Source organism: Corvus kubaryi, unplaced genomic scaffold, assembly GCF_017639235.1.
Source record: "Corvus kubaryi isolate FWS band 111438036 unplaced genomic scaffold, C.kubaryi_AGA036_p1.0 37397, whole genome shotgun sequence".
Classification (NCBI taxonomy): Eukaryota; Metazoa; Chordata; class Aves; order Passeriformes; family Corvidae; genus Corvus; species Corvus kubaryi.
Window position 1 is genome coordinate 3,544,632 of NW_024581136.1, and position 14,994 is coordinate 3,559,625.

At 42.4% G+C, this 14,994-nt stretch overlaps 1 protein-coding gene across 1 annotated transcript in view; it reads right to left on the reverse strand.

Annotated features, from left to right (window-relative positions):
- EPHA4 (EPH receptor A4) overlaps positions 1 to 14,994 on the reverse strand; it is a 104,410-nt gene that overhangs the window by 7,126 nt on the left and 82,290 nt on the right. Inside the window, exons 9-15 of the mRNA XM_042041969.1 lie at positions 12,979 to 13,037; positions 12,091 to 12,204; positions 11,725 to 11,910; positions 7,226 to 7,287; positions 6,499 to 6,708; positions 3,844 to 3,993; positions 1,246 to 1,439 (exon numbers count right to left, since the gene is read on the reverse strand). Of these exons, the coding sequence (XP_041897903.1) occupies positions 1,246 to 1,439; positions 3,844 to 3,993; positions 6,499 to 6,708; positions 7,226 to 7,287; positions 11,725 to 11,910; positions 12,091 to 12,204; positions 12,979 to 13,037 (975 nt within the window). The remainder of the gene's footprint in view (positions 1 to 1,245; positions 1,440 to 3,843; positions 3,994 to 6,498; positions 6,709 to 7,225; positions 7,288 to 11,724; positions 11,911 to 12,090; positions 12,205 to 12,978; positions 13,038 to 14,994) is intronic.

Consider the following 14,994-nt stretch of genomic DNA (forward strand, 5'->3'; position numbering starts at 1 on the left):
GTTATTAACTATTGTAAAATCTATATATTTTTAAAGAGCACCTGTAAATTGAAAAGAAAGCAAAATGGAGGTGTTCATACTGTGATTCTTCAATCAAATTATCACAGCAGATCATATTGTGATTTTCACCATGTAAATTATTTAAGCCTCAAGGGAGGATACATTTTTGCCAGGCTTCCAGTGCAATTAGGGCAATCTGGAAGACGTGGTGATCGTGGCCTCACAGGGTTAATGATCCCTCTTCTGGTGACATATATTGTAAGCAAGACACACAGAGGGACATACAAGTTTAAAAAAGGATGTTGTTCTGTTGGAGGCTGAGACAGAATCTCTGTCACTCCCTCACTGATTCAAGAAACTTAATTTTGCACTGTCTAGTACATATTTTTGTACCTTCCCTCCTACTAAAAAACATTTTCCTATTATCTTTCTCGTTTCTTACAAGCTTTTTTTCCATATTTGCTGCAAGCAAATCTACTGACAAAGCAAAGACATTTGAGAAAACCAGACCAAAGCTGGTGTAGATTAGTAAAGCTCCCATTACTTCAGCAGTGTTTCACCGGCTTAAACAAACTGCTGATCTGTCCCAACAAAGATATTTTGGTTTTACCCTACAACTCTGGGAGTTTCCTTCCTGCTGTACTTCTCTTGCACGTACCAGGTACACCATGCTTAGCAAACAAAACAAATGTAATATGGGATTGGTGGAGACATGAAACTGGCTTTCCACAAAATTAAATTCAAATTCACATAAAAATTAATCCACACCTTCCCAATGCCTGCAAGGCGTTGGCTGTAATGCTGTAATGCTCATTTGCAAATCCTACACAAATCTAGGGTTTATAAAACTTGATGATGTGCTTTTCCTGCAGAAAACCACATCACTGCTGTTAGCTGCACTGATTGAGGTGACCCTACTCGTTCAAGCCCTTTCACCAGGGAGGAGAAGGAGAAAGAAGCAGCAAACTTTGCTTTCCAACAGAGCCTGCCTGTGTCAGGACGTGCTTAATACTGTGCTGGAAACTTGCTCAGCGTTGGTGTGATCCAGCAGCAGCTCTGCTCATTCCCCTTTCCTCCTGGCAGGGCTGGTGAGCCTGGCTGCCCTGGGGGCCACACGGAGCCAGCAGAGCTCCACGCTCGCCCACGCAGAGCAGTGGCTGCTGTGCAGAGCTGTGTGCCACCTGCACTCGGCCTGTCACCTCCCCTGCGCTCCCTCGTACGTCACCGTGACAGAGCACAGCTGACCTGGAGCTCTCGCTGCCTGTCCTCTTGAGGCTGTTGGGGTTGCGGATGAGCTTGTCCAGCATGTTGACAATCTGTCCAAATTTGGGCCGGTCGCTGCGCTCCTTCTGCCAGCAGTCCAGCATCAGCTGGTGCAGAGCGATGGGGCAGTCCATCGGCGGGGGCAGCCGGTACCCTTCCTCAATGGCTTTAATCACCTACAAATAGCACAATTAGGAACACATTAGAGAACATCAGACACTGCTCACATCTACCAGCTGAGCACCGTTTATTCTAGGGCCATCCAGACTATGGTGACAAACCTACAGTTAGGTGACACAACACTGAAAATTGCACTCAGACTCAGGCAGCTGGTGGTCTCAGAACTGTCATTCCTCCTCTGCAACTCAAAACTAAAATGGTACAGCACCCAGAGCAGACATCAGATACGGCAGGGCAATGTGTCACCAAAAAGCACATGGGATTATTTAAGCCTCACATGGGATACAGGGATGACAGAAGAGCCCTGGTTAGAAATAAGCAACTATCCTCATTGGACAGAGGGCTAGAGAAGCAACAGCTCTACAAGTCTTTACTATCAGTCAGTTTTGGGTGCAGTATGTTGAGACTGTATTTCCCCCATCGTTTTTAAGGTACAGCAGATCACCCCTCCCCCTGTCCTCCTGGCCTAGCTCATCTCTGTCAGTAACAGAGGCCTTGCAGGGAATCTGTTTTCTCACTGCTGTAAGCTCTGAGCCAAGAAACGCAGAGATAGGAACCCTTCTGCGCAGCTTTACAGAAGTCCAAGACATCTTAAGTATGTATTTCATATTTAACAGAACCCAGAGAAACTTGGACTGAAGTCACTTCAAACCCTCCAAAAAGCACTCCAGAGACTCTAACGGCTTCTTAACTCTCTCAAGAGGACAGGACATGACCAGAACTCAATTCTGACATGACAGGGACATGACCCAGGAGCCTTCAGATCTGAATTAATCGATATAACACTGCTGGCAGGACTCACCATGAGACTAGAGACCAGGAGTGCTCAGAGACTTGAGTTGCACTAAATTCCCTCCTTCTGGACTTGTCCAATTAGTGGCTAAAATCCACTGGGAGGACAAGGTGAGGGATATGCTTGCATTATTAGAAGCTATTCAGTGACCACAAAGTGGCTCTCACTACTCCACGTATGAAGATCCTTTCGATTTCTCTTGATCCAACAGACACTGAGTATAATCTGAAATCCACTTCTGCTTTGCTGTGAGCAGCACTGCTCTTGCCATTATTAAGGAGAAAAAAGGCATGTCTATGCCATGTACTGTAAAGAGTGTGCAGAGACAGTAATACTGGCTTTCCCTATCTTGTTCCAGCCAGCTTTTCAACATGGTCTAGCAGTGCACAGTCGCAGTGAACACCAGCCTAACATAAACAGCTCTAATAAAAACAGCTCTGTTTGTTGCAGTGAGCTCCACTGTGCTGTGCAGACATGCCTGATACGACTGAGACACATCTGGTGTTTTATTTTCTTGCTAAGTCTTGATGACTTCCTGTTAGCAAAAGGAAGGCAAGATTGGGTGCCAGAAGAGACGTTTCACATCAGAAGGAAATTAAAATTATATCCCCCATTTAGATTAAATGCCATCCGCATCTAGACACTCTTTGAAATTGTTCAGCTCCACAGAAGAAAGCAGATGACTTGTAAAATGCCTTAACCACTCCCATGGCCATATATTCAGATTACCATTTTCTTCTTCCTTTATTTGCTTGTAAATCCCCTGGGAGAAGAATTACGGATAATCTAGGCCTCATTTTCACTGGGATTTTTTTTTCATTTAATAAAAATTCTATTAGCAAAAGCTCTTATTAGCATTATTATTAAATACTCTTCTGGAACAGCAGCCATTGTGCACAGTCCCTCTTGGAACACACTGAAGTAGTCCAGATGGTACGGTTAAACAGGACATGCATAATTTAAGAATGGTCATTTACAAAAGCTGTTTTTTAATGCCCTCAGGGGGCAGCTATGCCATTGTCACAAGGATGCCCTGACTGATAATCAGAGTTGGATTTCTTATGTGTCAATTTAGATATCCTACACAAAACAAAATCACCTGGAAGAGTTACAAGCATAGTGGAGCTTCAAGAACTAACTACCAATAGGAAGCCCAATTAAATTCAAGTGTTTTTCTCTTAAAAACATTCAGTAAACTCAAGTTTTAATATGAACATTCAAATCTTCCTTCTCTTGACAGTATTACAACCTGAGAGTTTAAATACATTAGTTTCCCTTTCCTCCCTTTTTCTTTATTTGCTTTTTTTTTTAATTTAAAATACCAAACCAAATAAACCCCATGCACAAGGTATAGACCCTAACTTGAGAATACTCTAGTCCATGACCACAGACAAACTTGAAGTACTCAAGGAACTTCAGCTCCAGAGAGGTTCCCTGAGAAAACAGGAGTCTACCACCCATGATATCCTTTTAAAAGCCTGGAATAAATGTCTTATAGCCATATAGCAATTGCCACAGAAACACATCAGCAGACATCTAAGGACAAAGATAAAGGCATGGTGGGGGTAAGGGAGAGAAAATGCAGAGAAGCTCAGGAGGAGACTCACATCTTGATTGGACATGTCCCAGTATGGTCTCTCCCCATAGGACATCACTTCCCACATGACGATGCCGTAGCTCCACACATCACTGGCTGAGGTGAATTTGCGGTAGGCAATGGCCTCTGGAGCAGTCCACCTGATGGGGATCTTGCCACCCTGCCACCAAGAAAAGGAATCATAGGCTGGTGAGTCACTGACCCAGCAATGTGCATGGCTGACACCGCTCTACACATTCAAAATACAAAATGGTTTTATTGTGTACAACTCCAGAACCCTTCTTAAAAAGGCATCCACTTTCTCTCCTGCTTGCCATAAAGCTGTCAGATCCAACCAGGAGGCAATGCTGCCCATCTGTTTTCTTTAGTCACGAGGAGGCCAACCAGTAAATTGTTAAATGTATTTTTATCAGCCCTCCAAGAGATCTCTGCTTAGGGCTACGCTGAAGCCTGAGAACAAGCCAGGGGTTTTACAAAGTATATATTAGAGATTTAGTTGACAAAACAAATAAGTACATGCTATTAATTACTATTTCCTTGCTTGCCTGTCTGACCTGTTTCGCCTGTTTCAGAAAAATGGGATTATAAAGGTTTTGCTTTTCAAAAAGGTAAAATAAAGAGAGGATAAATTGGGAAGATTTATGAATACAGTGGTGTTTCCCATGGGCAATATCCCAACTCCCACCAGAGATGTAAGAGGGCAAGCAAGCCTGTGGGCTCTCCCGGACCCTGGGGGAGGAGTTCAACAGCAGACCAGGATACAAGGCTGCTTTTGATACCTGTTGGAGAAAGCTGCCTCTTCTTACAATACTTCTTTTTAAACAAATAAAAACGCTTGGGCATCTGATTTGGGCCACTGAGGTCCTACACTGTTTAAAAAGGAACTCACTCCATCCTGTTTATCTGATTTTGCCTTAGCTGAGTGATCCCAGGCCAGAGATTTCTCCTTTTGTTTATGCTAATATGCAAGGTGTTTTTAATTGAGCTTTTGGTTTCCTGCAGTTCCATCTGGGCAATGACTTAAGCTGAACAAAGGTTTTTGGTTTTTTTTTTCATTTGCTTTTATGCTTTTTTGATTAAGTTTATTTTGGTAGTTCTGTTCCCAGCCATCTCCTAGATAGCTTTTATCCATAACTGAGAGCAGTGGGTGCATACTTAATAGTATATTGTTCTACTGTATCTCTCAAATGTTTAATATGGACTGGTTCCAAAGCCAGGGGAAATCAAAAGGGGTCCTTCTCCTGGCTGCTTCAGCCTTTGCATCAGGCCCTTTGTGAATCGGGTTGTGGCAATATGTGCCTTGGTGACTATAGGATGCTCTCACTTTAATGAGTTACTAACAGGAGCAGAACACATCATTCTCTTAAAAAAATGTTGCTTTAAAAACTGCATTCTGTTGCATCCTCTCTGGTTATGCAAAAGCTTTATTCTTCCTTTCAGACACAGATGCACTGACATTGTTTATACATGGTTGTCATTCTAAAAATTGTCAATAAGCTCTTTATATTTAGCTGCTTGAGCACAGTGGAGTTAATCCAAATTTTTCTGATCCTTCATTACTGATACCAAATGAAGACAATGACTATAAAGCAAATGTCATTGACTCTCTTTAGTTTACTCCTGAGAGCCAACAATACCATATCTCCACTTGCTAAATTCAAAGAGAAGCTTTTCAGTCATTTCTGTCTTGCCCTTGTGTGCTTGTCTAAACTCTGATTTCCCTGAATACAGCTTTTCAGACCTTTGCTTCTGCTTCTTCCACTTGCCACCCCTACGAGTGAGGGATACCATGGCTGGCCAGCATTTAATACTACATAAGTCTATCCTTCCCTGTAATGAGCTGTGAATCCATTAAAGGATGAGTGCTGGGATTAAACGGCAAGATCTGAGTGCTGCAAACAAACTCAGCACTAGGGAGAACAGATGGAGAATGGCAGATATTTAAAAACGAAGAAAATAAGCAATTAAAAAAGGAGACTTTATAAAATGACTTTTTTTTCTTTACGTGCACATTGATATCAGAGGTAGTGGTAAAAAGGCTGGTAATGGCTGGGATGTTGTTTTGTGGCCAGAAGTACTTGCATTAGCCCTGTTCCATGTGCAGCATATTAAAATGGCTTTAGCAAAATTACTTAACAGTGGGATGCTGAAATACAGATAAAATGGGAAACAAACAAATGGGAATGTAGGCCTAACACGTTTACCAGTCCAAATTATCTAGGTCAAATTTATGACTGGCTTTGTGATGGGCAAAAGTGGATTTATCTGGTTTTTTTTTTTGTGGTGTGTCCACACTTGTTGTATCAAAGGTGAGTAGGACCAGCCACTTGGAAACCATGTTTGTAGATACCAGAAGGAGCAGAAGTCCAGGCTCCAATTTCTGGCATTCAATTCCTGTCACGTGCCGTACCACGATGAAGGAACAAGAGGAATACATGGGTCACATCCTCAGAGAAGAAATACTGCTGTGGCCACTGTTGTAGCAGTAACAGCACATCAATTTATAGGAGCTGTGCAGCCTGGGCCAATGTTTACTTTTAGGTTGAGATTTAGGTTTTCACTTGTGACTGAGACTATTTTAAAACAAACCACTGTCACCTCCCACACAGTCAGACAAAACCAACATGCAGGCACGACAACATGGCCACTCTCCCTCCCCCCTTACCCGTGTGGTGTAAGCTGCCTCAGGGTCGTCCTCCAGGACGCGGGACATGCCGAAATCAGACACTTTACAGACCAGGTTGCTGTTGACCAGAATGTTGCGAGCAGCAAGATCCCGGTGCACGTAGCTCATGTCAGACAGGTACTTCATCCCTGAGCCAATGCCACGGAGCATCCCCACCAACTGGATGACTGTGAATCTGCCATCGTTCTTCTGCATATGGGGAAAGGAGCAAAAGCACAGAGCATTAAGCTAAAAGCTACATTATTGCCACTGCTGAAATTGGCAAAGAGCTGAGCTGCGGATTCCCATCTTCTCTCAAATAAAGTGCAATGTTACTTCCTCACTCTCCTGACCAGTGTCTATAATTCACCAGTAAAGCAAAAACCCAGAGGTTCTGTCACAGCTTTCAGTGATGCAGTAGCCCGTTTGCAATGATGAGCCTACAGCACTGCAATGCTTTCAAAAATGGAGCAAGTCAGAACTGCTCACATTAAACATGGATTAAGATCCTGCTATTTTTAAAATTAATTTATTCTATATTCTTCCACTTAATATTTTTTCTGGTTTTTGATAGAAGCAACACCAGAAAACAGAATTTCCCAAGTATAAACGTAATTTCTTTGAAACTGCACAAGTTTCAGTATCTTTCTGGGGGAAAAAAAAAAAAAGAAAACCAGAAAATGTTTCCCAGTCTAAAATCTCCTTAGCTTTCAAAGAAATCACCTACCCTGAGGAAGGCATCCAAGGAGCCATTCTCCATGTACTCAGTTATGATCATTACCGGTTTACCTAGAGTGCGCAGAAAGAAAAACACAATTCCTTGATGAACACCAATGTTAATGGGATAAAAATGGCTTGCACATGATTTTACTGCCAAGACACCTGGCTTACACAACCTAATTTAATTTGAAAAGCAACAAGCTTATGCCTCAGCTGTGGGGAGCAAGAGATGAAATATTATAGGACAGAAATATTTAAAGGGCCCATCTGGAAGGTTAACCCTTTGGTTGATTCATTGACAAGGTCTTTAACTAAAGTGGCTCCTGTTCTCTAAGGAATATATGAATTGGTAACTGAGAACTAAGAAACAAAGATCTGTCCAAACCTGACAAACATCTTTAATGTAATTAAATTGCTTACGGAATAGAAAAATGGAATTTGTGAATGCTTTGGTCTCCCTGTCTTTTTTGAAAGATCAATGCTTTCGGCGAGTTAGAAGCTGTCAGGAGCTACAAGGTATTCCAAGACAACTGGATTCAAGAACGAAAAATACAGGCTGTTCCTCTCAACCTTCTCTGTCCCCAATTTGTATTCCGTGTCTCTCATTATTTATAAATGAGCCAAAGCCATTTGCCTCCTGAAGTCAACCAGGGGCAAAATGACTCAGTGCCCTGCGTCACATGTTAGGGGCACAGTGCTCAGCAGCACCCAGCTCCCCATGCTGGCAATTGAAGGAGAAATGCAATTTTGCTGACAGGGGGATGCTTTCTAGGCACTCTCCTGCCTAAAACAACAGCAAATACACAAATAATGCTTGATGTTGTCCTTAAGAGTTTTATAAACATTTAGGTACATACTCCAATTATTTCACAGAGTTAAATCCTACATACTTGCACACAGGTATTTGTAGAAATAGGTCTGATAAAATATCAAAAGTGACCAATGGCAGAATGTCCTGGGTTGCAGTGTATTCTATTACCATCCTCAGGAGCCGTTGAAACCAGGTGGGGCAGTGTTTCCTTGCCTCCTCCTCCCAGACTATCTTGCTGTTAATTGCCCATCATTGTCCTGCCGCCTGACTCAGAGATAACTCCCTCCGGACTATTCTCCTGTTAATGAGCCTAATCAACACTTGGCCTCATGACTCGTTACCCCATTGTGAGATGCTCCGCCCAGAGGGAGGAACCAAGCATCCCATCGTGGATATAATCTGAGGCTGAACACCAGAGACACCGGCTTCCCACTGGATTTCCAGAGGACAGGAGCTACACAGCCACCATTGGACTTCCTGAGGAAGAGCAGACTGTTTTACTACAGGATCACCGCTTCAGAGGACTGCAGCCACCATTCTACCAGACTGCTACCACCACCCTGCCTAACAGGGTGTCAGGTTGTACCTTGACTCTGTCAGTTTGACAGTGTTTTCTTTTACCTTTTTTTTCCCCTTTTCTTTAATTTCCATTAAATTGTTATTCTGACTTAGTGCCTCCCACTGGTTTGTTTTCAAACTAGTACACAGAAGTACAGAAGTAATTTTATCAAAGGTTGAATGACAAAAGCCCAGTCCCAAGATGAGCACTGTTAAGATGAGCACCTGACAATCAGTGCTGACTGGTATGGCAAACCTTCCTCTCTCTTATGCTTTACCTACAGGAACTATAAAGTTTTCTTCGTAAATAAAAGATGGTGTCCCAGAGAAACTCAGCTTTTACTTCCAGGAGCAGGTCTGAATACAGGCACATTATAGGGAAAGAAGGCTTCAAAGGCCAGGTCATCTAGACAGCTCAACTGCATCTTGGCATGAGAGGTACCAGAACTACTTAATTTTTCCTTGCTTCTGTCACCAGCAAGTATCTGCTCCAGAATGACCATCTCTAAAAATTACCCTACCGTGAAATGCTGCAGCATTTGAAGTTCCCCTAATAATTTCTACCTCAGTGCATCTTTCACCAAGATGCTTTTCTCTTCATTTGTAAGGGATTTCTGGTTCTGAAGTAACCTTTTTTTAATTAGAAAACCATAAGGTTTAAGTCAGCTATAAGGGCTGACTGTAAGAACCTTTTACCACATTTCACTTAGGTGAACATGTATGTGCAGTACATCACTTATTTCACTCATCATTACTTATTTCACCTTTCCGGTCCCAACCTATCCTTTAGAGGCCTTTTACTACTCCTGGTTTTAACTTCCCTTTCCTGCTGATATCCAAATTCTTACTGGTTTGGTCCTATGCAAGCTGGCATGCCTGTGAAATGCCATTATTGAATGCTGCAGAGAAGCAATTGTATTGCATAAAGCAAACTGCTGTGGATGAAGGGCTGAGTGACCTTGGCTGAGCACATCCTTAAGTACAAGGGTGTGATAAAACATCATCCTCCCTCTAATTCACCTTTGCAAGCATTCTTTGGTAGAAAGAGGAAAAACTTCAACCAAATCTGCATATGGCACTGTTTCATTTATTCTTTGCAACCGTGACAGCAACCCTTCCACTGAACAAATACAGCTAAATGAGTATTAATTAACCTTCCTCAATCAAAAGATACTATGTCAACGTAGAAGGGAAAAAAGGGAGACTCTTTCAGTGCATTAACATGTAATTTCATTACTCAGGCACTTCTTTAGCAGGGGAGGGGGGATAGGGAGAGGAAGGAGAAGCTACCATCAGTGAGTCAATTATTAAAAGTACTTGACTAGCAGCCAATAATTTATTCATGGTTTTTTGCTCCCTCTCTCAACCCCCATCTATACCACTATTTATCTCACATTTTAATTTTCAGTTTATTAAATGCATTCATTTATCACAGCATTCAGAAAACGTATGGAGAAATGGAGATAAATGTGTTCTTAAGTAGCCCTGCCTCCCCAGGAGCCCAGCTTGGAGGTAACGGAGCCGTGCTGCTGCTGGAGCATCACTTACTGGGAGCCAGGAATGGAGCACTCCTGGGTCAGGATGCCACCTCCTCGGTGAAAATTCCCAATCCTTTTAATTCACTGACAACTGCATTATGCAAATACATACGGTCATTTGTAAGTGCTAGAGCTGTAGCAGTGCAGGGGCTTCCAGCCTCAGCAGGATTTCAACACAAAGATTCCCCTGCTGCCTTTCTTTTACCGAGGTGCTAAAAGAATCGCTGTCTGGGGCAAACACCGTGGCCTGATCACAACCCTCTTCCCCTTTGTTATGACAATCACAGAGAGAGACGCTCAGACCTTCCAAATTTAAACAGAGTACTGTATTTTAATTTTAGTTTTGAGGGAGGATCTCAGTAAATGATGGCCAAAATTAGTCCAAACTGCTCTTTGCTGTTAAAAGCAAACTGCCACACACTGTATGAGCCATTTTCAAATGTTCAGAGAAGGCAGACGAGGAGACAGCAACACAAATGAGCAGGGGTAAGATTTCCAGAAACAAAAGTGGCAGAGTAAATATCAGCTCTTACTGACATTCAAGAGGGACAGAGTTTTACAGTGGAACTGATAGTTTTGATAACCCTCTATGAGAGGTATTGTTCTTCTAGCAATATTTTACTTTTTAACTTTTCATCCATCTCGAATTTTAATTGTTCCCACTATTAATACCTTGCATTCATGTTCCCCATGTTGCAGAAGGTGAGCTTTACAAACTCCACTCTTTGACAGCAGCTCACAAGATCACAGCCTGTTTTCTATGCTACCCTGAGCATAAGCCCTGACATCCAAAGGGTCTTTTAGGATTAGCAATCAGTGCCAGGCTTTGCCACCATGCTACCCAGGGCAGTCGGAGCAGGGACAATACCTACACCGTGGCAGAGGCACCTTATCAGGTCAGACCCAAGCATGGCTGTCTCACAGATACATTTGCAGCTCTAGCCTACAGACAGCACCCAGCAAGCACTGTCACTCTCTTTCTAAGGCACAAGGAACACTGACAGACTTAAAAAACCCCAAACCAAGCAAACAAAAAGATCATCCAGGTAAATTCTGCAGAGTGAAATTAGCACATCTGTAAATCAGAGAAAACAAATAAGCAAGTTTCACACTAAAACAGCCTGCTTCATTTCAAAGGTTTGCTCCTTACATCTGTGCTTTGTACTTTAAACATATGACTGTGTAGTTTTGTTTTGGTATTTTTCCCCCATCATTTTGAATTCTTCGCTCACCATCTGCTTTTGCCTATCCTGTTAACAATCATCTCAGTCTAGCAAAGATGTGAAAGATGCCTGCTTGGCATAGCAAGAAGGGATAAAAAAAAAAGCCAACCCCTGCAGTATTAATTCCCTCTACAAAATCTTGTACAAGCTGCCTACAGATAGAGTATCAGTTGAAACCGTAAACCCATTTATAGCTGACAACAAGATTAATGACTTGCCCTGCACTGATTTCCTCCTATTAGCTATCAGTGGATCTGTTCCATCTGTCATTTTACAGGAAAGAGGGTAAGAAGAAAAAAAACGCCAGTGCACACCACACAGACTTAATTTCTCAGTCACTTTCAAATTGGACTTATCACGAAAATGACCTACTTACATTTAGTAACTACACCTTCCAAGTGGATGATATTGGGGTGGTCAAATTGTCCCATGATACTGGCCTCACTCAGGAAGTCTCTCCTTTGTTTATCAGTGTAACCAGCTTTTAGAGTCTTGATAGCAACACAGATCTCTCTTTTTCCTGGCACTTTGAGACGTCCACTGCATACTTCACCAAACTCCCCTTAAAGAAAAAGGCACAAGAATCCATGGTCATGAACCTGAAGCATGCACTTGTGTTGTCAAACTGTTATGTCAGTACATTTGGGAGAACTGTAATACAAAAACCATAGGATCATACATTCCCTTAAAGCAAATTTAAAAGTATATTTACAGAAAAAAATGCAAAAGTTCTGGCACTTACCCACACCAATAACTTTTTCAATCTTTATGCAGGAGGCATCAATTTCTTTGGCAAATTCCCTCACAGCTTGGTTTGGATCCTCATATGTAAAAGGATCCACATATGTTCTAACACCTGCAAGGCAGAAATGTTTTATTTGAAGTCACTGATCTACACGCTGCTGAACACAGAACATATGAGACTGAAGCCTTAATGATATACAACAGCAAAGAGACTGTACAATAAAAATGTACTGTAAGCCAGGAATGACTGATGAAGGAAGGGAGGACTTAAGCATTTTTCCCCCCAGTGCAATATTCTGAAGTGCAAACATTTAATATTTCCCAATATCAATGCAAGGAATCAGGCTTTTGCCAATTAATGAGCTTCACAAATCACTGCCATCACTAGCATACCAATGGCCAGTCATGGACCTGTGATAATAAAATATATCCCTTTTTCCTATGGGAGCCAGGAAGTTCTGAGCTCAGGTCCTGGGTTTGGTACATGGAAGAAGCCATAGGATTCAGTGCTGAAAAAAAGGCAGCAAAGTTCACATTCTCTTTCCTGCAGGATTGCCTCTGGCCCATTCAGAAACTGCTTTAGCAAAGTACTGTGGGGAAAAATCCTGCCGAAATTTCGAGCGGCCCAGAACAGGTGTCTTTCAGTGGCAAAGAGCAATGCAAAAATTTGATAAACTTTCCTCCTGCCTGTACCCTCAAACCATTTTACCCAGATAACTTCTGTTTTCCCTGTTACTAAAATAAATTAATTTCAAAGTAGAATGTTTGCAAGAGGGGAAACCAGAAACATATTCGCCTCAAGAAGAATGCAATCCCTTACTGGCATGGCAAATATGGCACCAGAACATGAGCCATATTTTACAACCCAAGCACCAGAGCCTTTTACCTTGGTTCAAGTGTTTCTCCTCATCGGCCTCTTGCTTCGCCTTGCTGTACTTACTGCGCCTGTCAGAACAAAACACAACGGGAGATTAGAATAAGGATCTCACTCTGAAACAAGCTCGGTTGTCCTGACCTGCAGAGACTTGAGCTGCTGGCACCTGCCACAGCCATGACACAACACACAGCCAGGGCAGGAGGATCCTCATGCTCCTCTATGTGTTATTGGCATCAACAGAGCATCAAAGGAAACACAAACCTATTTGCATCTCAGCATTTAAAGAAAGAAAAAATAGTTCATGTTTCAGCTACTTTTTCTTCAAACTTAGTTTTGCAGTTGAAGGGCCAAATTGTTTTTTAGCCCTGCTATGCAGGGATTTAAATCTACCACGGAGGTGTTTTGGTAGATTGATTTTCAAACATCATTAGGCAAATGCCGACATCAATACACTTATTTAACTGCAAATTTAAAACTGGAAACAAGTCTCTTAACATGGAAATCAGGATCTCAGCAGAAAAAAAAAAAAGACAAACAACCAAAAAAACCACCACTTTTGACCATCAAAAATGAAGATTCCAAGGATTTTGCTTATTCTTTTAATCACTTCTTAATTGTAAGGGCTGAAGAACTCCTGGTGGCAGAGCTCCTCTACTAAGTCTCTGAGCTAGAGAAAATAATGTAGCAGAGTATGTTAATTCTGTAGATTACTACTTCTACACCTACACATGTGGTATTGTAATCTAGTTATGTATTTAATTAGTTCAGCTTTAAGCTTCAATGGACAAGCAGAACTATGAAAAGCTAATACAAGAAGTTAGTTTGTTAGGGAGGATATTTAGGAGTCTGCTCAGCCAAATGTGTAGAGATTTGAAGTTGCCCAGCATCAAGTGCTACAGAGACACAGGGAAATGATTTGGGCTTTCACCCATCCATCCTTGAATGCTCAGAACCAAGCACAGCAACAGACACTGCTGAAGAGAAGGGCTTACTCTCAGTTTTCCCAGGAAATCCAAGTTACCCAGTCAGACCCAGGCGAGCTGACTGGAAAGAGGCTGGGGTGGAGAGAAGAGGGAAGGCAGAAGAAGAAACCAAGCCTAGAGAACAAGAGGCAAGACTGGCACTGCCAGCAACGTGCAGCCGCTGCCTGGAGTGGGGCAAGGAACAAACAGGTCTGCCAGGGCCAGCAGAGTGAGACTGGGTTAATTAATAGGCTGAAAATGGTGAATAGGAGAAGAGGAAAATGGGAGCAGGTGCAACAAAAACCTGTAAGATGTGAGTTAAAAGGGGTCAAAAAACTCACAGAAAACAGGAAGAAAAGATATAACTGAGAGCCTCACTTGCAGCAAATCTCTGAGTCTTACCATACCTCTCCTGTCAGCAAAACCCCTCTGCCCCTTATCAAAAAGCATCTCACTTCCCACTCTGCACCTGCCCTGTGGAATGGCGGCTTCCCACTGCTGTCAGCTGGGAGGCCATCTCCCAGCCTTTGCAGTCCTAGTGCTGGGTCATACAACACACTACGCCAATAATAAAAAAATATAAATTAACCATGAAACAGAAGGAAAAAAATCCTGTTTGACAAGTGAAGACAACCTGATCTTTGAACCAAGTGTCACAGTTCCCAACATCGACACGGCTTGTGCTCAGACAGAAAAAGCAGGTACACAGCCAACCATAAACCGCTGGGAGCTTCTTTTCTTGACTCAACTTAAACACAAATGGCTCCACTCACAAGAAGAGCATTACTAAAACCCACATTGGATCCAAACATCCATTTAAACAATTCACTTGCCCCAGAACTTACAGCACTGGTATAATAGAGCTGAGTGAAATAATGGGATGATGTTCTGCTCCCAGCTACTGAACTGAGTAAGAAGGAAGGGGCAGCACAAATCTCACCCAATGCCACACAGGACCAGCTCAGCTAAGGGGACTGCAGAGATGGTTTCAGGTATTATACAACTCTCTCAGAGGAAAGAAAAAAAGGAAAAAAAAGATTCTGCATTTTAATCAGGACCCTTC